This window comes from Lucilia sericata, unplaced genomic scaffold (genome assembly GCF_015586225.1).
Source record: "Lucilia sericata isolate MDLA Ls3-8-SP2 unplaced genomic scaffold, ASM1558622v1 Contig002920F_arrow, whole genome shotgun sequence".
In the NCBI taxonomy this organism is placed as follows: domain Eukaryota; kingdom Metazoa; phylum Arthropoda; class Insecta; order Diptera; family Calliphoridae; genus Lucilia; species Lucilia sericata.
In genome coordinates, this window is record NW_023996583.1 from 179 (window position 1) to 24,630 (window position 24,452).

The window sequence follows — 24,452 nt, forward strand, 5'->3', positions numbered from 1 at the left end:
GTAAAACACAATTCAGAACGGTTTGTAAAATATATGTATATAGTAAGTGTTGTAGGGTATACTCATGCAGAGTCATTTAGTATAGGTGTTTGCCAACAGGTGATGGTATTGTGTGTTTTAAAAATTAAAACGCTAATATGTATATAACTGTAATAGTATTTAGAATAAAATTAATTATTTTAAATGTTTTGTATTTTGCAATCATTCGATGCTAATTAAACGATATTAAAACACATATGCAGGTGACAGTTTTCTTATAAATAATGACAATTATAAAGGGTTGCAATATAAGTAGCACCACTTATCCTATAAGTATATCCTATAAGGATATACTTTTAATTGACCTTAAGAAGTGGCAACATTTCCCAAGATTTTTCAGATACATATTACCTGTGGCTTAATAAACTACAATATTTCATTGAACAATGTCATACAAATATTCTCAACAATTTAAGAATTTATTTAATTTTTCTCGAAATTTTGCCCGACTTTGTGGCTGTGACATTATAAATGATAATTATAAAAAGGATTGGAAAACCTTGGTAGTGTTTCTTGTTATAAACATAGCACTGGGAAGTATCTTATATAGTAACTACATCGATGTTATTGTCAAGGGAGATGTTTATGTTCTGTTGAAAACTACATCTGTGGTTGGCACTGCAGTACAGGTATATATTTGGTTTATAATTTCATTATAAATATTTCTTCAATATCTCAACCCCCCGGAATAGGGCTATATCAAACTGGTAAATGTGGTCAAGAAGGAAAAGATATTTCGTTTTATGTATAAGGAAATATTGGATATGTACGAAACATTCGAAATAAAATCATTGTCATATACAAAATGGTTAAAATACAATATATTATTGGTTAAGAAACTACAACTTGCCACCTTCATACCTGTGTTGTTTTGTTCTTTGGGTATAACTGCTGCTCCTCTCTATAAGTGGATTTTCGATAATAAACATATTGATGTTCTGCCATTCGCTTGGCCGTTCGTAGACAGCTCTACGGAATGGGGTTACTATATAACACTAGCTGGTCATTTAGTTTGTGTAGTTTTTGGCGCATTAGGCAATTTTGCCAATGATTCAATTCTATTTATATACGTTTCTCATGTGACACTGGTAAAGAATATTTTACAATGTAAATTTGATGATTTGGATGAAATTTTAAAGGAATTTCCCAAAGATCCAGAAAAATCTAGAGAATCTCTAAAAGATATATTCAAATGGCATCAGAAATATTTATTGTAAACTCAACATCTGCTTAATAGATTTTATGGATTTTTTTTGTAACATTTTCTGTATTTGAAAAGTTTCTGTACAGCGATAAAGGATACATTTTTTTGGGTGTTTTTCGTTCAAGTGAGTTCTGAATGTGTGGGTATTGTCTGCACTATTGTATGCATGTTAATGGGCATATGGCTACAGGCACCAGTATATTTACTCTATTTATATTCCCTGCTAATTTCATATTGCTCTTTGGGAAATTTAGTCGAACTATCGGTAAAGTTTTAATATTACATTTTTTTTTTATAAAGAATGAAAACTTTTTGTTTGCCTTACAGAACGAAGATGTTATTGATATGATCTATAATTCTTGTTGGTATTATTTGACGGTACCGGAACAAAAAATGATTTTAATTATGCTGCGAGAATCTCAACAGGCCACGGGCATTTCAATTGGTGGTGTTGCACCTTTATCGCTAAATACTGCCTTGCAAATTACAAAAACCGTTTATACCATAACAATGATGTTAAATGAGTCTCTAAACTAAAGAAATATTTCGATGTTTTTAATTTAGAATAATATTTTGATAATTGCACAATATTATACTCACGAAGTAGCTGAATGTATTGCATATTAACGTTAGACAAAATCACTTTAGCCAGCACAAGAATGTCCGTCCGTATGTCCGTATGTCTGTCTGTCTGTCTGTCTATCTATATATCTATCTATCTATCTATCTGTCTGTCTGTCTGTCTGTCTGTCTGTCTGTCTGTTTATCTGTCTGTCTGTCTGTCTGTCTGTCGATAATACACGTCTTGATGTTTTGCCATACGTTTAGTCTTTCATAGATAGCTCTACGGAAACGCATTATTATATAACGCTAGTTGGTCACTTAGTTTGTATAGTTTTTGGTGAATTACGATGATGTTGAAGAAATCTCTAAATTGAAAGTCTACCTAAAACATATACTTATGACACAGCTGACGAAATTGAATACCTACACTACACTACTTGACTGTTTAAGAATAGTGAACTACCATGTTAGACAAAGACACAGTATTATTTTAAAATTGTTTTTTTTTCACAAAGTACATGTTCGTTACATTTATTGCAATTAATTTCAAATAAATATTTTATCACATTCAAAAAATGCATAATTTTTTTCTAAAACTTTAAACAGAAGAATCCAAAAGTCTCGTATATAGAAAAGAATCTTACAATTTTATCAAAAGCATATTTCATATTATAAATATTTTACAACTTAATACAACTACTACAAGTTCTGCTTGAAGTTAAAAAAAAGTATTCTAAAAGTTGCAGCTCTCAATAATACAAACCTTACCAAGAGTATGAAAAATATAAAATCTTAAGAGTATTTCGAAAATTATTCAGCAGTTCTGGGTGTATATGATCTATGTCCTTAATATACATAATAATACATACATAGCTAGCAATTAGAGTGGATCATAAACGGTTCAAAAAAGACTAGCCACCTCTTATTTTTAAGACTACTAACCATTAAATGTTATGTTAGGCCATTATATTCTTAGATTTAACATTATCAGCTTATATCGCTCTTCTAGATGTCCTCTGTTAGAGCCGAATTCTGTACAATCGATCATGATCACAATTTTTTATCTAACACCAATGTCTCATAGTTCGCCATAATTTCTGCTATAAAGACTTATACGGATACTACCATGTGATAAAAAAAAAACATATCTCCCAGTTTTGCCCAAGGTCATGCCCTTTTTTCCCAAAGATATGGTGATTATATTAGCGACACCTGTACTTATACGTGTTAATGATATATTGATATAAACAAATATCAAGTATGCGTTTATAGTAGTATGGAAGGAGAAAATGGGTAAACAAACAAGTAAGAGTGCTACATTCGGCTGTACCGATTCTTATACATCCTTCACCATAGTGTTAAATTTAAGAATTTTTCTTTAATTTTTCCAAAAAAATTCGCATTTCGTTCACAAAGAAAGATTCAGAACGACAAACACAAATACTAAACGTTGTTGTTTCCAGCGGTTTACTGTTTACTATAAACAAGCAAACACAAACCAGCACAACTGAACATTATAGTTGTTTTTCATGCGTCCGCATGAAAAAGATACTAATTTTTTGACGAAATTTTCAGAGGAGTTTGTCTCAGTTTTTTGCTCATATCTCCGTTACTTATGAACCGATTTGTCTGACTTTAAATGGGAAACTTTTTTGAAAGTATGTCAGATAGAAGTATTGAAGATTGAGATCCTAAAGATATCTGGGGTCTTCAGGAAATTGATTACAACAGGCAGACGGACATGGTATATAAGGATCCAGAATATATATACTTTATAGGGTAGGAAAATTATATTGTAGAAATTACAAACGGAATGACAAACCCTTAGTGGATTTTGATCTATCAGATGAAGTTTTTTAATTTGTGGGAACAAAAGTTAGTAGTTAGTAGTTAGTTAGTTAGTTAGTTAGTTAGTTAGTTAGTTAGTTAGTTAGTTAGTAGTTAGTTAGTTAGTTAGTAGTTAGTTAGTTAGTTAGTTAGTTAGTTAGTAGTTAGTTAGTTAGTTAGTTAGTTAGTAGTTAGTTAGTTAGTTAGTTAGTTAGTTAGTTAGTTAGTTAGTTAGTTAGTTAGTTAGTTAGTTAGTTAGTTAGTTAGTTAGTTAGTTAGTTAGTTAGTTAGTAGTTAGTTAGTTAGTTAGTTAGTTAGTTAGTTAGTTAGTTAGTAGTTAGTTAGTTAGTTAGTTAGTTAGTTAGTTAGTTAGTTAGTTAGTTAGTTAGTAGTTAGTTAGTTAGTTAGTTAGTTAGTTAGTTAGTTAGTTAGTTAGTTAGTTAGTTAGTTAGTTAGTAGTTAGTTAGTTAGTTAGTTAGTTAGTAGTTAGTTAGTTAGTTAGTTAGTTAGTAGTTAGTTAGTTAGTTAGTTAGTTAGTTAGTTAGTTAGTTAGTTAGTTAGTTAGTTAGTTAGTTAGTTAGTTAGTAGTTAGTTAGTTAGTTAGTTAGTTAGTTAGTTAGTTAGTTAGTTAGTTAGTTAGTTAGTTAGTTAGTTAGTAGTTAGTTAGTAGTTAGTTAGTTAGTTAGTTAGTTAGTTAGTTAGTTAGTTAGTTAGTTAGTTAGTAGTTAGTTAGTTAGTTAGTTAGTTAGTTAGTTAGTTAGTAGTTAGTTAGTTAGTTAGTTAGTTAGTTAGTTAGTTAGTTAGTTAGTTAGTTAGTTAGTTAGTTAGTTAGTTAGTTAGTTAGTTAGTCTTCAAAACTGTCGGGTACATGAAAAACACAAACTCCTTATTTATGTCCTAAAACCATAATATTTAAACACACTTTACCTTCCTCCTGTTTTATTCATGAAGTTACTAAAATCCTTTACAGAAAAAAATACGAGAAAACTTCAGATATTTTTGAGTTTAAAACAAATTTCCTAGATTTTAAAACCATTAATCATTGTATGTTATACTTTAGTTAAGTTGGTACCTTTTTTTAGGTTCTATCACTTAAAAAGGCAAATATTAAATAGTTTTAAAGTTTTAGAAATTAAATTTTATATTTTTTTTGCCAAAACGTAAACAGGATAAATAATGAAAATATGAGTTTTTGACATAAATGTTTAATATAATTTTTATGAGCATTATATATAGATAATTAATGTTCTACTAATTAGTCATATTAAGCGAAAAAAATTATTTTAAAACTATTTTTATAAAATATAAAATTTTTGATGGGAATTAATTTAAATTTTTCAAATACAATTCTCAAAATGCCACATTGCCAGACGGACATGTTCAGGTTGCCATCAAATGGTGTTTAAATATGTTTTTAAAATTAATTACCATTTCTTTTCACTTGCTAAATAAAACCTCACATAAAAGTAGAACATTCCAATATCTCTTTATTTTTATTTTAAATTTTTACCCAATAATAGAATAAGAACCACAAAAAAAAGCAAGCAGCTGTGTTTCAAAAACAAAAGAACAAATATTATTCTACTATTTCAATTGTTTATATTCTTATAGTATTTTTTTGTTAGATTTTCTTTTCTGCATTTTATTTTATTGCATTTTTTAAAAAAGTTGATAACTTAGAGAAGTTAACTTAAACTTGCATAAAAATGAAAATGTTTTATACATTTCCGTTTTAAATTGATAACTTTGTGTGTGTAGGAGTGTGTTCATTTAAGTTTTATTTAAGTTATTTTTGAGAGAAAAAAAAACGGAAACCACTCTAGATGGTCACCAATCACTTAGTTCAATTGAATTTTAAAATACATGTTTAAAATAGAAAATACAAAAAGATTTTTTCGACACTTTCTTGTTCCTTAGTAAATTTTTTTTATAATTTTCATTAAATTTGTCCACTATCCTTACAATTTTGTTGTCAGTTTTTTCTATAAACGAATTCTGTATAACACAATTTTTATAAAATTTTAATATAGAAAAGCATAAACTTTATTTAAAAGGTGTATAACACTATTTTCTACAAAAATTTTTCGTATACAAGTTTTTTTTTTCTAAAATATTTGTATAATATTTTTTCTATAAAAAAGTTTAAGTAACATTTTTTGGATAAATTCTTGTTTCGAAAATCTTCTGTATAACAGTTATTGTATATAAAACCTTCAGTATAACAGTTTTTTCTTTAGAAAATTTCTGTATTACAGTTTTATGTATAGAAAACTTTCAGTTTATAACAGTTATTTCTTGAGAAAATTTCTGTATCTTTATAGAAATATTTCTGTATAATAGATTTTTGTTTTGAAAATCTTCTGTATAACAGTTATTTGTATATGAAACCTTCAGTATAACAGTTTTTTCTTTAGAAAATTTCTGTATTACAGTTTTATGTATAGAAAACTTTCAGTATAACAGTTATTTGTATATAAAATATTCAGTATAACAGTTTTTTCTTAAGAAAATTTCTGTATCTGTATAGAAATCTTTCTGTGTAATAAATTTATGTTTTCAAAATCTTCTATATAACAGTTATTTGTATATAAAACTTCAGAGTAACACAATTTTTTCTTTAGAAAATTTCTGTATTACAGTTTTATGTATAGAAACTTTCTGTATAACAGTTTTCCATAAGAAAATTTCTGTACCTGTATAGAAATCTTTCTGTATAATACATTTTTGTTTTGAAAATCTTCGGTATAACAGTTATTTGTATATAAAACCTTCGGTTATAACAGTTTTTTCTTTAGAAAATTTTCTGTATTACAGTTTTATGTATAGAAAACTTTTAGTATAACAGTTATTTGCATATAAAACCTTCAGTATAACAGTTTTTCTTGGGAAAATTTCTGTACTTGTATAGAAATCTTTCTGTATAATAGATTTTTGTTTTGAAAATCTTCTGTATAACAGTTATTTATATATAAAACCTTCAATATAACAATTTTTTTCCTTACAAATTTTCTGTATTACAGTTTTATGTATAGAAAACTTTCTATATAACAGTTCTCTCTATAGAAATCATTGTGTATAACAGTTTTTTTTTTCTATAAAAATAAATATTTCTGAAAAAAGAACTTTTTTGTGTAACAATATATAAAATTCTCTTTATTCAAGTTTTCTCTATAGAAATGTTTACGTATAACAGTTGTTAATATTGAGACTTTCAGTATAACAGTTTTTCTATAAAAATGTTCTATATAACAGTTTTGTCGTGTCAAGAGCAATGCTGTGGCTTACACTGTATTTCAGGCGCTGGCCTCTTCTATGAATACCAGATGAAATCATTGACGTATATTGCCCATTTTCAGGATGTAACAACCCTAATTAATCTAAAATAATTTTGCAAAATTCTCCCTTTACAATTTCGATAAACTACTGGGTTACTTTTTGTTTCAAATTCCCACACATTTATTATGAAGCTTTTGTTAAAGAGCTACTAGATTTTTTCATTCTACATAATTTTTTCTTGATGCTATTTTCTTGTTTCTATTTTCCTCAAAACAAAATCTAAAAGGAAATAAATTTAATAGTAATACGTATAAAAAAAAGTGTAAAGAAAAATTTCTAAATGTGTCAGTTTAGTAAAATGCTTAAAAAGAGAAAATGAAAAAATTACCTTGATAATGTATACAAGATAAATGAGAGAGAAAGTAAGAAAATTATAAATGAACCATTATATGACCAACAGCGGTGGTTGGCACAAAGAGAACAGTTCGTATTTATAAACTGATAAAGAAGAAATTCGAACATAATTTCTGAGTAAAAATTTTCACAAAAAAATACTTTTCTTTGGCGCTTACTTCTATAATTGGTCTGAGTTTTATAATGATCGAGGGGAATTTTAATTGCACGAATACTTTCTAATCAAAGCTTTGTTCAAAAACAAAAATACCCTATATATTTGTTATAAGTAGTAGTGCTGGTGTGGCTGGATGGCCATGATACCATAGTACTATATTTTTCATTAACGTACACATTGCACACACAAACTGTTTATTTATTTAGCTTTAAAAGAAAGAAGGTCATACCCTTGAAGTCTTAAGTTAACATTACATACAAGCATTAAACAAACACACATGAATTCATACAGATGCATATTAGTAGTGACCTTAAAAAACTAATTTAATTTTTAAATATGGATGCAATTAGCTTTTTAAAGCCCAAAAACAAAATTGATATTTTAATACCTATAATTATTATCTGCTGTCCATATACGATGGGTTAAAAATGTAATGTTATATTATACGAATTTCTAAGGAACGAGCTGGTCTAATATAAACACCAAAACTGCATAAACACAAGTTCATATTGCGATACAATGATGATATATTTTGTGGCACAAAAACCTAAACCAATACATGTATAGGAATGACACAAAAACCAAGAACTGGGAATGATAAATATACACGGGCATATTTCTTATAGTGCTATTTAAATTTTTACATACTTCAACATGAAAATATGTATGTACACATACCAGAATGTTAATAGAACTGAACTAGAACTGAACTAGAACTGAACTAGAACTGAACTAGAACTGAACTAGAACTGAACTAGAACTGAACTAGAACTGAACTAGAACTGAACTAGAACTGAACTAGAACTGAACTAGAACTGAACTAGAACTGAACTAGAACTGAACTAGAACTGAACTAGAACTGAACTAGAACTGAACTAGAACTGAACTAGACTAACTAGAACTGAACTAGAACTGAACTAGAACTGAACTAGAATGAACTAGAACTGAACTAGAACTGAACTAGAACTGAACTAGAACTGAACTAGAACTGAACTAGAACTGAACTAGAACTGAACTAGAACTGAACTAGAACTGAACTAGAACTGAACTAGAACTGAACTAGAACTGAACTAGAACTGAACTAGAACTGAACTAGAACTGAACTAGAACTGAACTAGAACTGAACTAGAACTGAACTAGAACTGAACTAGAACTGAACTAGAACTGAACTAGAACTGAACTAGAACTGAACTAGAACTGAACTAGAACTGAACTAGAACTGAACTAGAACTGAACTAGAACTGAACTAGAACTGAACTAGAACTGAACTAGAACTGAACTAGAACTGAACTAGAACTGAACTAGAACTGAACTAGAACGAACTAGAACTGAACTAGAACTGAACTAGAACTAGAACTGAACTAGAACTGAACTAGAACTGAACTAACGAACTGACTGAACTTAGAACTGAAACTAGAACTAAGCTAGAACTGAACTAGAACTGAACTAGAACTGATCTAGAACTGAACTAGAACTATATCAAGTCTGTCTTAGTATTGAAAATAGCAAAATCGCCTCATTTTGAAAACTGTCTAAAGTTGAATGTTGGTTTTGTTTTTACTTTATTTTTAATTCATAATTGACTCCTGGGATTAATAGTCCTTAGTATGGATATGTATAATTATTCAAAAAACTATAAAATGTATGATACTTATTAAACAAAATATGTTTTTATTTTAAAATCCCTTTCCATGTTCTACAAAACTTTAAAGTATTTTCTAAACAAACCTGATACTGATACACACATTCATAGTATTAGAAAAATAAAAAAAAAAATCCTTCTACTTGTTTCCCATATTTTGCTTAGTGCCAATTATTTTATAAACAAACATACATAGTTATACCATTAGAGTACAAAGAAAACTTTTATACCAGAGAAACTTTAGACAACAAGAAAAACAAAAATAAACAAAAAAGAACACCAATTTGTTGTGACTTTTAAACTTAGCATGTTGCTGCATGTATAAATATGTATCTTGACCATTATATGTCTTGTTTACCATGTTTTTCTTTATTTTAACATCTATATTTTTACATACATATTACATAGAGATTGTCAGGGTAACCAAGTACACATTTAGATAATCCAGGTTTTATATAGAATTGAGTAACTACATGTGCTGTAAAACAGAAATTCCACTTAGTACAGCTGGTAAATATAATAAGCCTTAAAACTAAAGTCGTTAGCGGAAATAAAATCTGTAAAGCACTGTATGAACTTTAATAGGTGTCAAATATTTTAACGATTTTTGTCCATTGGTTAGTTTTTGATTCCCCTGGTGATTGTCATCATTAAAGTTTACAAAAAAAGACATTTGAATTATTTTTGTGTTATGTTCTCCAAATATTTCACTTTTTAAACTTAGAACAAATAACAGCAGCTACTTTTATGCAGTTTTTCGTTTTAGAATACACTGTAACTTATCACCAAATGAAAAATACTAGCAAATTTACAATTACACAAACTTATACATTCATACACGACATAGTAACATTCATTGATTACACTTTATGGACCACTGCAATTAAAATACTCATACGTATAGTGGTACGAAATAATAGGATGGTATATGCAATTCACAGTTAGCAAGATTAATTTCATTATTGCATTGATACTTGACGACCGTAGTGTCGACTTTTGTGATGTTCTAGATCAGGTCTAGTTCAGTTCTAGTTCATTCAGTCGGTTCTAGTTCAGGTTCTAGTTCAGTTCTAGTTCAGTTCTAGTTCAGTTCTAGTTCAGTTCTAGTTCAGTTCTAGTCAGTTCTAGTCAGTTCTAGTTCAGTTCTAGTTCAGTTCTAGTTCAGTTCTAGTTCAGTTCTAGTTCAGTTCAGTTCTAGTTCAGTTCTAGTTCAGTTCTAGTCAGTTCTAGTTCAGTTCTAGTTCAGTTCTAGTTCAGTTCTAGTTCAGTTCTAGTTCAGTTCTAGTTCAGTTCTAGTCAGTTCTAGTTCAGTTCTAGTTCAGTTCTAGTTTCAGTTCTAGTTTCAGTTCTAGTTCAGTTCTAGTTCAGTTCTAGTTCAGTTCTAGTCAGTTCTAGTTCAGTTCTAGTTCAGTTCTAGTTCAGTTCTAGTTCAGTTCTAGTTCAGTTCTAGTCAGTTCTAGTTCAGTTCTAGTTCAGTTCTAGTTGAGTTCTAGTTCAGTTCTAGTTCAGTTCTAGTTCAGTTCTAGTTCAGTTCTAGTTCAGTTCTAGTTCAGTTCTAGTTCAGTTCTAGTTCAGTTCTAGTTCAGTTCTAGTTCAGTTCTAGTTCAGTTCTAGTTCAGTTCTAGTTCAGTTCTAGTTCAGGTTCAGTTCTAGTTCAGGTTCAGTTCTAGTTCAGGTTCAGTTCTAGTTCAGGTTCAGTTCTAGTTCAGGTTCAGTTCTAGTTCAGGTTCAGTTCTAGTTCAGTTCTAGTTCAGATCTAGTTCAGATCTAGTTCAGTTCTAGTTCAGTTCTAGTTCAGTTCTAGTTCAGTTCTAGTTCAGTTCTAGTTCAGTTCTAGTTTCAGTTCTAGTTCAGTTCTAGTTCAGTTCTAGTTCAGTTCTAGTTCAGTTCTAGTTCAGTTCTAGTTCAGTTCTAGTTCAGTTCTAGTTCAGTTCTAGTTCAGTTCTAGTTCGTGCTAGTTCAGTTCTAGTTCAGTTCTAGTTCAGTTCTAGTTCAGTTCTAGTTCAGTTCTAGTTCAGTTCTAGTTCAGTTTAGTTCAGTTCTAGTTCAGTTCTAGTTCAGTTTAGTTCAGTTCTAGTTCAGTTCTAGTTCAGTTCTAGTTCAGTTCTAGTTCAGTTCTAGTTCAGTTCTAGTTCAGTTCTAGTTCAGTTCTAGTTCAGTTCTAGTTCAGTTCTAGTTCAGTTCTAGTTCAGTTCTATTCAGTTCTAGTTCAGTTCTAGTTCAGTTCTAGTTCAGTTCTAGTTCAGTTCTAGTTCAGTTCTAGTTCAGTTCTAGTTCAGTTCTAGTTCAGTTCTAGTTCAGTTCTAGTTCAGTTCTAGTTCAGTTCTAGTTCAGTTCTAGTTCATTCTAGTTCAGTTCTAGTTCAGTTCTAGTTCAGTTCTAGTTCAGTTCTAGTTCAGTTCTAGTTCAGTTCTAGTTCAGTTCTAGTTCAGTTCTAGTTCATGTTCTAGTTCAGTTCTAGTTCAGTTCTAGTTCAGTTCTAGTTCAGTTCTAGTTCAGTTCTAGTTCAGTTCTAGTTCAGTTCTAGTTCAGTTCTAGTTCAGTTCTAGTTCAGTTCTAGTTCAGTTCTAGTTCAGTTCTAGTTCAGTTCTAGTTCAGTTCTAGTTCAGTTCTAGTTCAGATCTAGTTCAGTTCTAGTTCAGTTCTAGTTCAGTTCTAGTTCAGTTCTAGTTCAGTTCTAGTTCAGTTCTAGTTCAGTTCTAGTTCAGTTCTAGTTCAGTTCTAGTTCAGTTCTAGTTCAGTTCTAGTTCAGTTCTAGTTCAGTTCTAGTTCAGTTCTAGTTCAGTTCTAGTTCAGTTCTAGTTCAGTTCTAGTTCAGTTCTAGTTCAGTTCTAGTTCAGTTCTAGTTCAGTTCTAGTTCAGTTCTAGTTCAGTTCTACTTCAGTTCTAGTTCAGTTCTAGTTCAGTTCTACTTCAGTTCTAGTTCAGTTCTAGTTCAGTTCTAGTTCAGTTCTAGTTCAGTTCTAGTTCTAGTTCAGTTCTAGTTCAGTTCTAGTTCAGTTCTAGTTCAGTTCTAGTTCAGTTCTAGTTCAGTTCTAGTTCAGTTCTAGTTCAGTTCAGTTCAGTTCTAGTTCAGTTCTAGTTCAGTTTAGTTCAGTTCTAGTTTAGTTCTAGTTCAGTTCTAGTTCAGTTCTAGTTCAGTTCTACTTCAGTTCTAGTTCAGTTCTAGTTCAGTTCTAGTTCTAGTTCAGTTCTCTAGTTCAGTTCTAGTTCACGTTCTAGTTCAGTTCCCTAGTTCAGTTCTAGTTCAGTTCTAGTTCAGTTCTAGTTCAGTTCTAGTTCAGTTCTAGTTCAGTTCTAGTTCAGTTCTAGTTCAGTTCTAGTTCAGTTCTAGTTCAGTTCTAGTTCAGTTCTAGTTCAGTTCTAGTTCAGTTCTAGTTCAGTTCTAGTTCAGTTCTAGTTCAGTTCTAGTTCAGTTCTAGTTCAGTTCTAGTTCAGTTCTAGTTCAGTTCTAGTTCAGTTCAGTTCAGTTCTAGTTCAGTTCTAGTTCAGTTCTAGTTCAGTTCTAGTTTAGTTCTAGTTCAGTTCTAGTTCAGTTCTAGTTCAGTTCTAGTTCAGTTCTAGTTCGGTTCTAGTTTAGTTCTAGTTTAGTTCTAGTTCAGTTCTAGTTCAGTTCTAGTTATAGTTCAGTTCAGTTCAGTTCAGTTCTAGTTCAGTTCTAGTTCAGTTCTAGTTCAGTTCTAGTTCAGTTCTAGTTCAGTTCTAGTTCAGTTCTAGTTCAGTTCTAGTTCAGTTCTAGTTCAGTTCTAGTTCAGTTCTAGTTCAGTTCTAGTTCAGTTCTAGTTCAGTTCTAGTTCAGTTCTAGTTCAGTTCTAGTTCAGTTCTAGTTCAGTTCTAGTTCAGTTCTAGTTCAGTTCTAGTTCAGTTCTAGTTCAGTTCTAGTTCAGTTCTAGTTCAGTTCTAGTTCAGTTCTAGTTCAGTTCTAGTTCAGTTCTAGTTCAGTTCTAGTTCAGTTCTAGTTCAGTTTTAGTTCAGTTCTAGTTTAGTTCTAGTTCAGTTCTAGTTCAGTTCTAGTTCAGTTCTAGTTCAGTTCTAGTTCAGTTCTAGTTCAGTTCTAGTTCAGTTCTAGTTCAGTTCTAGTTCAGTTCTAGTTCAGTTCTAGTTCAGTTCTAGTTCAGTTCTAGTTCAGTTCTAGTTCAGTTCTAGTTCAGTTCTAGTTCAGTTCTAGTTCAGTTCTAGTTCAGTTCTAGTTCAGTTCTAGTTCAGTTCTAATTAAGTTCTAATTCAGTTCTAGTTCAGTTCTAGTTCAGTATGTTGTACAGTGACACGAGTTTCATATTATACCATGCAATGATACAAGTAGCAGATACAAATATGTTCGTATTTGGCACTTAAGTATTAGTACTTTTGCGTGTAATATCTGCTTCGTATGATTTTTACTTTCACTTGCAAAATTTTCTCGTTACTATCGCTGGCTTATTATCGTTTCAATAATCAGTATCATCTTCATCTGCTATTTTATCTTCTCGTGCTATTTTATTTTAGAAAAATTTATAAAAACAAAAACTTTTTCTTTACACTTTCATTCTTTCTTTCTTAGACGAAAATATTTAAACAACAACAGTCAAGATAATTTTTCATTTATTCAATTTTTTTGTTGGTTGCTGAACAGAACACACACAGAACATCAAGTATTTTAGACGTACTTTTTTGCAACATTTTTTGTTCTTTTCAAATGCTCTTAAAGTTTATCTCATGCTTGAACTTTAATGTGCCAACATGACAAAGAATTTTGATACAAATGTTTTCATTCAGTTTTTACTATAAATTTTCTTTTGGGTGGAGATTGCTTCTCCTGCCTTTCATTTATATGGTTTGAAACATTTTGCTCCAAAACATGCACAAAACTGATTGTTCTTCTGAAATCGTGTTTACACACATTAGGGTGTCTTTCAGTTTGATACTTTCAAAGTGTGGTATTATATAATTTTTTTTCGCGACTTTTTGATAAAAATCTTGAAGACTGGATATTCCAATAGAATTATTTAAACTTGTCCGATTTTGCAAAATTTAAAAAAAAAAAATGGAAGAACGTAAAAAAGTAAAGGAGCCACCCTGTTGTACATGACTGTTTAGTTTACGTTTTGCTGCTATTTTTTGTTTATAACCACTTGAACATTTTTCAATTGTTCAATTCACAATCGATGTTGTAGCGTTGTATGCGTTGTATGTCAGCAGCTGCTACAATAGTCATAACAATGTTGTTGGTATTTTCTATGCAAAAGCTCTATATAACTCCTACGACAATTTTTCATATGTTTTTCGAATGTTGTAAGAAAGTTTAGTGTTGCCAATTGTTTATTTCAACATATAATAAAAAATTCAAACGATTTTAGCATAAAAAAACGATAAAGTGGTAACACTGAAATCAAAAACAAACAGCTGTTTACCAAAACAAAAAAACTAAAATTTATTAAAAACAGTTTATTTATTAGTTTAAAATGTGGAATAAAGAAAATAAAAGAAATGAAAATTCAAAGAAATTAATTTTGTTTATTTCGCATGTTTTAATTAATTTAATATTTTTGATTTTTTTATCTTCTGACATTCTTTATGTATATTTGTTTTGATTGTTTTTTTTTTTCATTGAGAACATAAACTTATGACTTGCTGCAAAGATTTGTTCACAATCACTGTTACTACACTTTAGTAGGTACAATATACAACTTGATTGTGAATTGAACAAATGTTTTTCCACTTTTTCTTGGTTTTTATGATCACCAGCTTTGTTGATGTGCCTGCAGTGGTGGTGTCAGTGGCATTTGCCACTGGAAATGGTAAAATGTATGCCAGTTTTTTTTTTTATTATTATTTTGTCTTTTACGATAACAACTCCTCTTATGTGTGCAATAAAAAATATTCTCTGTCTTAATCTGCATTTTAAGCTGCTTTTTATTTGTTGTCAGTTGCTAATGTTTCTTTTTTTTAAGTTAAAATAAATTTACTTTTTGTTCAGAAATAACATCAAATTTTTAGAAGAATTTTATTATACTTTTGTTAATGGATTGTTTAATTGATAAAAACAACTGATGTTACTAATGTTTATTATTTTATATTGTTTGCTAAATTAAATGTAGAATATATATAAAAGTTTATAAATTAAAACAAAGTATTTTTTATACCTGTAAAAAAATTTGAATTTGTTAGTTAAATCTACCTGTGAAATCTAGTTCATAGTATAGTATATGTCTAGTCTATAACTTAGTCTATAGTCTAGTCTATAGTCTAGTCTATAGTCTAGTCTATAGTCTAGTCTATACTCTAGTCTAAGTCTATTCTATAGTCTAGTCTATAGTCTGTCTATAGTCTAGTCTATAGTCTATCTATAGTCTAGTCTATAGTCTAGTCTATAGTCGTCTATAGTCTAGTCTATAGTCTAGTCTATAGTCTAGTCTATAGTCTAGTCTATAGTCTAGTCTATAGTCTAGTCTATAGTCTAGTCTATAGTCTGTCTATAGTCTAGTCTATAGTCTAGTAGTCTATCTATAGTCTAATCTATAGTCTAGTCTATCGTCTAGTCTATTAGTCTGGTCTATAGTCTAGTCTATAGTCTAGTCTTAGTCTAGTCTATCGTCTAGTCTATAGTCTAGGTATATAGTCTAGTCTATAGTCTAGTATATAGTCTAGTCTATAGTCTATTCTATAGTCTAGTCTATAGTCTAGTCTATAGTCTAATCTATAGTCTAGTCTATATTCTAGTCTATAGTCTAGTCTATAGTCTATTCTATAGGCTAGTCTATAGTCTAGTCTATAGTCTAGTCTATAGTCTATTCTATAGGCTAGTCTATAGTCTAGTCTATAGTCTAGTCTATAGTCTAGTCTATAGTCTAGTCTATAGTCTAGTTTATAGTCTAGTCTATAGTCTAGTCTATAGTCTAGTCTATAGTCTAGTCTATAGTCTAGTCTATAGTCTAGTCTATAGTCTAGTCTAGTCTAGTCTATAGTCTAGTCTATAGTCTAGTCTATAGTCTAGTCTATAGTCTAGTCTATGTCTAGTCTATAGTCTAGTCTATAGTCTAGTCTATAGTCTAGTCTATAGTCTAGTCTATAGTCTAGTCTATAGTCTAGTCTATAGTCTAGTCTATAGTCTAGTCTATAGTCTAGTCTATAGTCTAGTCTATAGTCTAGTCTATAGTCTAGTCTATAGTCTAGTCTATAGTCTAGTCTATAGTCTAGTCTATAGTCTAGTCTATAGTCTAGTCTATAGTCTAGTCTATAGTCTAGTCTAGTCTATAGTCTAGTCTATAGTCTAGTCTATAGTCTAGTCTATAGTCTAGTCTATAGTCTAGTCTATAGTCTAGTCTTTAGTCTAGTCTATAGTCTAGTCTATAGTCTAGTCTATAGTCTAGTCTATAGTCTAGTCTATAGTCTAGTCTATGTCTAGTCTATAGTCTAGTCTATAGTCTAGTCTATAGTCTAGTCTATAGTCTAGTCTATAGTCTAGTCTAGTCTAGTCTATAGTCTAGTCTATAGTCTAGTCTATAGTCTAGTCTATAGTCTAGTCTATAGTCTAGTCTATAGTCTAGTCTATAGTCTAGTCTATAGTCTAGTCTATAGTCTAGTCTATAGTCTAGTCTATAGTCTAGTCTATAGTCTAGTCTATAGTCTAGTCTATAGTCTAGTCTATAGTCTAGTCTATAGTCTAGTCTATAGTCTAGTCTATAGTCTAGTCTATAGTCTAGTCTATAGTCTTGTCTATAGTCTAGTCTATAGTCTAGTCTATAGTCTATCTTAGTCTAGTCTATAGTCTATTCTATAGTCTAGTCTATAGTCTAGTCTATAGTCTATCTATAGTCTAGTCTATAGTCTAGTCTATAGTCTTGTCTATAGTCTAGTCTATAGTCTATCTATAGTCTAGTCTATAGTCTAGTCTATTGTCTAGTCTATATCTAGTCTATAGTCTAGTCTATAGTCTGTCTATAGTCTAGTCTATAGTCTAGTCTATAGTCTAGTCTATAGTCTTGTCTATAGTCTAGTCTATAGTCTAGTCTATAGTCTAGTCTATAGTCTAGTCTATAGTCTAGTCTATAGTCTAGTCTATAGTCTAGTCTATAGTCTAGTCTATAGTCTAGTCTATAGTCTAGTCTATTGTCTAGTCTATAGTCTAGTCTAGAGTCTAGTCTATAGTCTAGTCTATAGTCTAGTCTATAGTCTAGTCTATAGTCTAGTCTATAGTCTAGTCTATAGTCTAGTCTATAGTCTAGTCTATAGTCTAGTCTATAGTCTAGTCTATAGTCTAGTCTATAGTCTAGTCTATAGTCTAGTCTATAGTCTAGTCTATAGTCTAGTCTATAGTCTGTCTAGTCTAGTCTATAGTCTAGTCTATAGTCTAGTCTATAGTCTAGTCTATAGTCTAGTCTATAGTCTAGTCTATAGTCTAGTCTATAGTCTAGTCTATAGTCTAGTCTATAGTCTAGTCTATAGTCTAGTCTATAGTCTAGTCTATAGTCTAGTCTATAGTCTAGTCTATAGTCTAGTCTATAGTCTAGTCTATAGTCTAGTCTATAGTCTAGTCCAACGGTTCCCAAATGGGGGTCCGCGGACCCCTAGTGGTCCGTAGTAAAATCCTAGGGGGTCCGCGAAGACGAACGAAAAAAAACACCAATAAAATATATTCTGCTTTATATGTATGTACAAATATCTCCAATTTTTGTGCAATAATCCCAAATTTTTTGGTGACTTTTTGAATTTAATTTTTTCGGTTGTTTATCAGGAAGAAGCTAGGCCCTACAAATTTATTGTATAACTTTTATAAAAGAAAGTATTGCGTGATTTGTAATTTTTATTTCCTGTATATGTACTGAAATAATGGTTTTTATTTCAGACAAATAATACTCTGCCTTACAATTAAATTAGGGATACTGGTACCGGAGTATGAAGTTCAATTCAAAGACAAGCTTATTACAGATTTAAGTTTATCAAATTGTAAGCAAAAGTGTTCTTGTTTGAAAGGACTAAAATTATATATTTCCAAAACAGAGGTGACTCTTTATGTATCTCTTTATAAATATTCCAATCCGACGTGATACACAGATTTTAACTTGATTTGTTGACCAATACATATTATTAAATTAACATCAGAAAATCCATAGCGTTTCGCGTAAATATGTAGCCAAAAACCATGAAGTAAAATAATTCGTTGGTATTTTAAAATTCAAATTTAAGTTCCAAATTCACAGTACTTTAACAAAGAGTTCAAATCATATATTATGCGGATAACGCATTCCGCAACAACATAGAAGAAGTCCAACTTTCTTATATTATTTTCCCGAAAACTTAGCTCACTTACTCAGTTCACCCTTTGCAATCGCAACAAATTTTTGAAACGTGACTCCTTAAGCACATGTGACAATATTTGATAAAGAAACCTTTTCGCTACCTTGAAGAAAAATGAACATGAAAGATCTCACGATCATAAAATTATACATCATGTTAACATATCAACAAAGAAGTCATTCTATCTTCAAAACATGCAATTGAAAACCTATCTGAAATATTATATATTCTCAAAGTACGGGAATATTTTATAGATATGACATCTCTACATTTATTAGACCTAGGAATTAATGAACTAGGTCAATTTTCGGATGGACAATTATTTAGAACAATAAGATATAAAAATATGTATGGGGGTCCGCGAAATTAAATAAGTTCTTCAAGGGGTCCGCGAAGTAAAAATCGGTGGGAACCGCTGGTCTAGTCTATAGTCTAGTCTATAGTCTTGTCTATAGTCTAGTCTATAGTCTAGTCTATAGTCTAGTCTATAGTCTAGTCTATTGTCTAGTCTATAGTCTAGTCTATAGTCTAGTCTATAGTCTAGTCTATAGTCTAGTCTATAGTCTAGTCTATAGTCTAGTCTATAGTCTAGTCTATAGTCTAGTCTATAGTCTAGTCTATAGTCTTGTCTATAGTCTAGTCTATAGTCTAGTCTATAGTCTAGTCTATAGTCTAGTCTATTGTCTAGTCTATAGTCTAGTCTATAGTCTAGTCTATAGTCTAGTCTATAGTCTAGTCTATAGTCTAGTCTATAGTCTAGTCTATAGTCTAGTCTATAGTCTAGTCTATAGTCTAGTCTATAGTCTAGTCTATAGTCTTAGCCATAGTCCTGTCTATAATATATAATATCCAACAAAAGGCCTATAAGTACATTGCTCTATTCTGAGTCACTTCAAGATTTTATTAAACTTAATACAATTTTACAAGAAAACTATACAGAAACTTTTGAAAGTCCAGAGTTATTATTTAAGGGCGACGACATCTCTGTTCACAAATAGCTTGGTTGCACCAACGATTATTATTACCACGACAGCCCAAATAGCGCATGCGTTGACAACGTCTAGTGCGAGCATCGTAATACCAAACGTTTTGGGGTCTACAGCGGCGACCACGGCCACGACCTACATTTCGACCTCCAACACATGAAGGATTAGCTGAAAATTTTAAATTAAAATTTAATTATATATTAACTAAGTAGGATGTTATAAAACAGACTTACCAGGAGTGCCCCTACAATTTTGAGCCGAGCAACAAGTCACCAAAGCGACTAGTAAAAAAGACAAAATATATAACAATTTCATTTTGTAGAGAAAATTAAACTGTAACAACAGGTTTTTTGTTTAATAACCTTATTTATATACAAAAAAATGCAGCCTTGTACTATTTTAATAAGTTTTTAATGCAATTGTTTAAATGCTTTTACAATAAAACAATAAAATTCCTTATAAAAGAATTATAAATATAATGAAACCATATTTTCATATTGCAATGAAAATTAAAAGATCTGCAACAACACAAGAATTGTTCTATAGAGTGTTCTATAGTATCGACTATAGAGTATACTATATTCTGAACTATGAATTGTTCTGTAGTCTCGAGTAGAGACTTTTCTATTGTATCGACTTTAGACTGTTCTGTGGTTCGCCTATAGCTTGATCTATAATCTCGACTATAGACTGATTTATAGGCTTGACTATCTTCTATAGGCTCGACCACAGACTATTTTAAAGAATCGACTATAGATTACTCCACATTCCCGACAACAGAAAATTCTACAGTCTGGACTATAGACTGTTCTATAGTCTGGACTATAGACTGTTCTATAGTCTGGACTATAGACTGTTCTATAGTGTGGACAATAGACTGTTCGATTTAATAGAGTCGACTGTAGACTGTTCTACAGTCTCGACTATAGCCTGTGCTATAGTCTCGACTATAGATTCTTCTATAGTCTTGACTATAGACTGTTCTATAGTTTCGACTATAGACTGATCTATAGTTTCAACTACAGATTATTCTATAGTATCGACTATAGACTATTCTATAGTCTCGACTATATACTATTCTATAGTCTCGACTATAGACTGTTCTGTAGTCTCGACTATAGACTGTTCTATAGTCTCAACTATAGATTCTTCTATAGGCTCCATTGTAGACAGTTCTATAGTCTTGAATATAGACTGTTCTATAGTCTCGACTTTAGACTGTTCTATAGTCTCGACTATAGACTGTTCTATAGTCTCGACTATAGACTGATCTATAGTCTCGACTACAGACTATTCTATAGTCTCGACTACAGACTATAGTCTCGACTACAGACTATTCTATAGTCTCGACTATAGACTATTCTATAGTGTCGACTATAGACTATTCTATAGTCTCGACTATAGACTATTCAATGGTCTCGATTATAGACTGTTCTATAGTCTCGACTATAGACTATTCTATAGTCTCGACTATAGACTATTCTATATTCTCGACTATAGACTATTCTATAGTCTCGACTATAGACTATTCTATAGTCTCGACTATAGACTATTCTATAGTCTCGACTATAGACTATTCTATAGTCTCGATTATAGACTGTTCTATAGTCTCGACTATAGACTGATCTATAGTCTTGACTATAGACTGTTCTATAGTCTCGACTATAGACTGTTCTATAGTCTTGACTATAGACTGTTCTATAGTCTCGACTATAGACTGTTCTATAGTCTCGACTATAGACTGTTCTATAGTCTCGACTATAGACTGATCTATAGTCTCGACTGCAGACTATTCTATAGTCTCGACTATAGACTATTCTATAGTCTCGATTATTGACTATTCTATAGTCACGACTATAGACTATTCTATAGTCTCGACTATAGACTGTTCTATAGTCTTGACTATAGGCTGTTCTACAGTCTCGACTATAGACTTTTCAATTGTCACGTCTTTACATTGTTTTATAGTCTCGACTATAGACTATTCTATAGTCGAGACTATAGTCTGTTCTATAGTCTCGACTATAAACTGTTCTATAGTCTCGACTTTTGACTGTTCTATATTCTCGACTATAGACTGTTCTATATCCTCGACTATAGACTGTTCTATTATCTCGAATATAGATTGTTCTATAGTTTCACCTATATATATATATTCTGTACTATAGACTGTTCTATAATCTCGACTATGGACTGTTTTATAGTCTCGACTATAGACTTTTCTATAGTCTCGACGTTAGAAAGTTCAATAGTCTCTACTATAGACTGTGTATAGTTCCATAGGCTCACCCGTTTTATAGTCTCGACCATTGTAACCAGTATTAAATGATATCAGAATTGCATTAGTTTAAAGTAAAATACACAAATTTTAGGTATTATTAGGAAAGCTTTTTATTTGGAAATCATTTTTATGTTGAGGGCATTTCGTATATTTAACGGCGACACCTCTGTTCACAAATTAGCCGGGAACACCATCGATTGTTATTACCACCTGAACCCAAATAGGGCAGACCTCGACATTGGTTAGTACGCGGGTCATACCACCACATCATACTTCTTCTACAGCCGCGACAACTACGACCATTATTACGTTCACCTATACAAGAAGGATTACCTAAAGAACAAATAAACATTTATTTATTTATTCCAAAAAAATTAACAAGATAGACAGACTTACGTGGACTGCCACGACAAGCCGAGGTGCAAGATACCAAGGCAATTACGAGTATAGACAAAATTAGTATTAATTTCATGTTAATTTAAAGTAGACTTTAGCAACCTGATTTAAAAAGTTTAATAAAGTTAACGATATTTCACGCTTCATATTTATATAAAAAATCTGAAAACTGTTATAAGCAGACATATGTTTCCGATAAGTGGATATTTTACAATATTTATGAAAAAACACGCTAAACAAAAAGTATCAATAAGGGAGCGTGTATTTTCAGAAGAACTAGAACATATGAACACGAGTTAATGAACTGTTTGAAAGTGAGGAAAGTATTGTTATATTTCTCAAGTGTTTTATTGTTTTAGGTTAAAATTTCTTTACAAATAATTATATAAAAACATATACAATAAGTTATAATTTCAGATATTTTACTTAAATTTGTAGTGAACAAAAATTACTGTTCTCAATGTTCAAAATGGTCTGTTCTATATTATCGACTATATACAATTATTTTGTCTTGACTATAGCACGTCCTTAACTATATATGTTCCATAGTCTCGACTGTAATTATTCTATGATCTCGACTGTAAACTATTCTATAGTCTCAACTAAGTCTAGTCTAGAGAATATTCTACAGTCTAGTCTAGAGAATATTCTATAATATCGGCTAGAGATTAGTGCATAGTTTCGACCATAGAGTGTTCAATATTCTATATAGTCTCTAATTTCGACTATAGACTGTTCCATGGTCTCAATTTTGAGGCAAATTCAAATGTATACAGTTCTATAGTTTCGACCGTAGATTGCTCGATAGTCTCTACTATAGACTGTCCGATAGCCTAGTCTATAGACTGTTCTATAGTCCAGACTATGATTGTGTTATAGTCTCGACTATAGACTGTTCTATGGTCTCGACTATAGACTTTTCTATAATCTCGACTATAGACTATTCTATAGTCTCGACTATAGACTGTTCTATAGTCGAGACTATGAACTGCATTCGCGACTGCATACTGTTCAATTTTGAGGCAAAGGTACTTATATAGACTGTTCTATAGTTTCGACTATATACTGTCTCGACTATAGAGTTTTCTATAATCTCGACTATAGACTATTCTATAGTCTCGACTATAAACTGTTCTGTAGTCTCGACTATAGACTGTTCTATAGTCTCGACTATAGACTGTTCTATAGTCTCGACTATAGACCGTTCTATAGTCTCGACTATAGACTGTTCTATAGTCTCGACTAATCTGTAGTCTCGACTGTAGACTGTTCTATAGTCTCTACTATAGACTGTTCTATAGTCTCGACTATAGACTGCAGTCTCGACTATAGGCTATAGTCTCGACTGTTGACTGTTTTATAGTCTCGACTATAGACTGTATTCTCGACTATATACTGTTCTATTGTCTCGATTATAGACTGTAGGCTTGACTAAAGACTGTAGTCTCGACAATATATATATATTGTTTCCGGTAAATTTTATATTCAATGAAACCTCAGTAATAAAGAGACTTGTGACTGCTATGAATTATTTATAGATTTTTATCATATATTACATTATAATTTAAAAGTAGATAAAACTAAATTCTATTAGGATTGCAGTAGAAGAAACATTCATTATTCTTTATTTGAAAATTAAATCAACAAATAACATTTCATATATTTAACGACGACGACATCTCTGTTCACAAATTTGTCGAGAACACCAGCGATTGTCATTACCGCGAGAACCCAAATAGAGTATATCACGACATTGGTTAGTACGAGGATCATACCACCACATAACAGTACGTCTACAGCCACGACAACGACGTCCAATATTACGTTGACCACTACATGAGGGATTACCTGAAAATATTAAACATGTAAAATGGTTTCGTTAAGTACATAAAGTTCGATAAACTTACGTGGACTACCAGGACAGTTTTGGGCCGATGTATAAGCCACCAAAGCGACCAGAAGTAGTGATAAAATATGAATAAATTTCATGTTGAATTAAAAATAAACTTTAACAAACTGTTTCGTTAAGTTTTATGGCTTACGAAAAGTTATACATTCCATTTTTATATAAAAAGTCGAAAGGGTTGTATTGTTAGGCTATTGTTACAAAAATTATATTGCGGTTGATTGTTTATAATTATTGTTAAAAAACAACACGTTTAATCTAGAAAACAATTAAATTGTTAAGGAAATGTTTACAAATTATTGTAAATGCTTTAATTTATGAAAAAATATAAACTTGTTGTGATATAAAAATGTATTGTTGTAAATACAAGTCTATAAATACATTCCTCTAGGTTTAATTTTTTTATTATACTTTTCAAAACATTACAATTTAGATCAATATATAGATTCCTGATAAAAGCTACCTCTGTTTTCGGTTAACAAAA

The 24,452-nt window shown here is 30.8% G+C and overlaps 4 protein-coding genes across 4 annotated transcripts; 1 reads left to right on the forward strand and 3 right to left on the reverse strand.

The window, feature by feature from the left end:
• Nucleotides 1-731: 731 nt before the first annotated feature.
• On the forward strand, nt 732-1,780 carry LOC119614453 (odorant receptor 67d-like; the record flags this gene model as incomplete). The annotated part of the gene is made up of 3 exons (XM_037970577.1): nt 732-1,252; nt 1,319-1,508; nt 1,571-1,780. Coding segments are annotated over 3 exons (921 nt in total), but the record flags the coding sequence as incomplete, so codon positions are not given.
• Nucleotides 1,781-19,275: 17,495 nt separating this feature from the next.
• Nucleotides 19,276-19,713, reverse strand: LOC119614457 (kappaPI-actitoxin-Avd3c-like). Its single transcript, XM_037970580.1, has 2 exons — nt 19,619-19,713; nt 19,276-19,553 (listed from the first exon to the last, which is right to left on the reverse strand). Exons 1-2 carry the CDS (start codon nt 19,698-19,700, stop codon nt 19,366-19,368), a joined length of 270 nt encoding a protein of 89 aa, XP_037826508.1. The 5' UTR covers nt 19,701-19,713; the 3' UTR covers nt 19,276-19,365.
• A 2,038-nt stretch (nt 19,714-21,751) lies between these two features.
• Nucleotides 21,752-22,188, reverse strand: LOC119614454 (male accessory gland serine protease inhibitor-like). Its single transcript, XM_037970578.1, has 2 exons — nt 22,063-22,188; nt 21,752-21,999 (listed from the first exon to the last, which is right to left on the reverse strand). The coding sequence occupies exons 1-2, from the start codon at nt 22,136-22,138 to the stop codon at nt 21,818-21,820; spliced, it is 258 nt and encodes an 85-aa protein (XP_037826506.1). The 5' UTR covers nt 22,139-22,188; the 3' UTR covers nt 21,752-21,817.
• A 1,469-nt stretch (nt 22,189-23,657) lies between these two features.
• On the reverse strand, nt 23,658-24,122 carry LOC119614455 (male accessory gland serine protease inhibitor-like). The gene is made up of 2 exons (XM_037970579.1): nt 23,970-24,122; nt 23,658-23,910 (listed from the first exon to the last, which is right to left on the reverse strand). Exons 1-2 carry the CDS (start codon nt 24,049-24,051, stop codon nt 23,726-23,728), a joined length of 267 nt encoding a protein of 88 aa, XP_037826507.1. The 5' UTR covers nt 24,052-24,122; the 3' UTR covers nt 23,658-23,725.
• Between the last annotated feature and the right edge of the window lie 330 nt (nt 24,123-24,452).

Excerpts from the sequence above, each read along its gene's own strand:
- LOC119614455 (XM_037970579.1), bottom strand. The coding sequence starts at position 24,051 with ATGAAATTTATTCATATTTTATCACTACTTCTGGTCGCTTTGGTGGCT. Across the intron at positions 23,911-23,969 it reads AAACTGTCCTGGTAGTCCAC|GTAATCCCTCATGTAGTGGT; the intron begins GTAAGTTTATCG and ends TAATATTTTCAG.
- LOC119614457 (XM_037970580.1), bottom strand. The coding sequence starts at position 19,700 with ATGAAATTGTTATATATTTTGTCTTTTTTACTAGTCGCTTTGGTGACT. Across the intron at positions 19,554-19,618 it reads AAATTGTAGGGGCACTCCTG|CTAATCCTTCATGTGTTGGA; the intron begins GTAAGTCTGTTT and ends TAAAATTTTCAG.
- LOC119614454 (XM_037970578.1), bottom strand. The coding sequence starts at position 22,138 with ATGAAATTAATACTAATTTTGTCTATACTCGTAATTGCCTTGGTATCT. Across the intron at positions 22,000-22,062 it reads GGCTTGTCGTGGCAGTCCAC|GTAATCCTTCTTGTATAGGT; the intron begins GTAAGTCTGTCT and ends TTTGTTCTTTAG.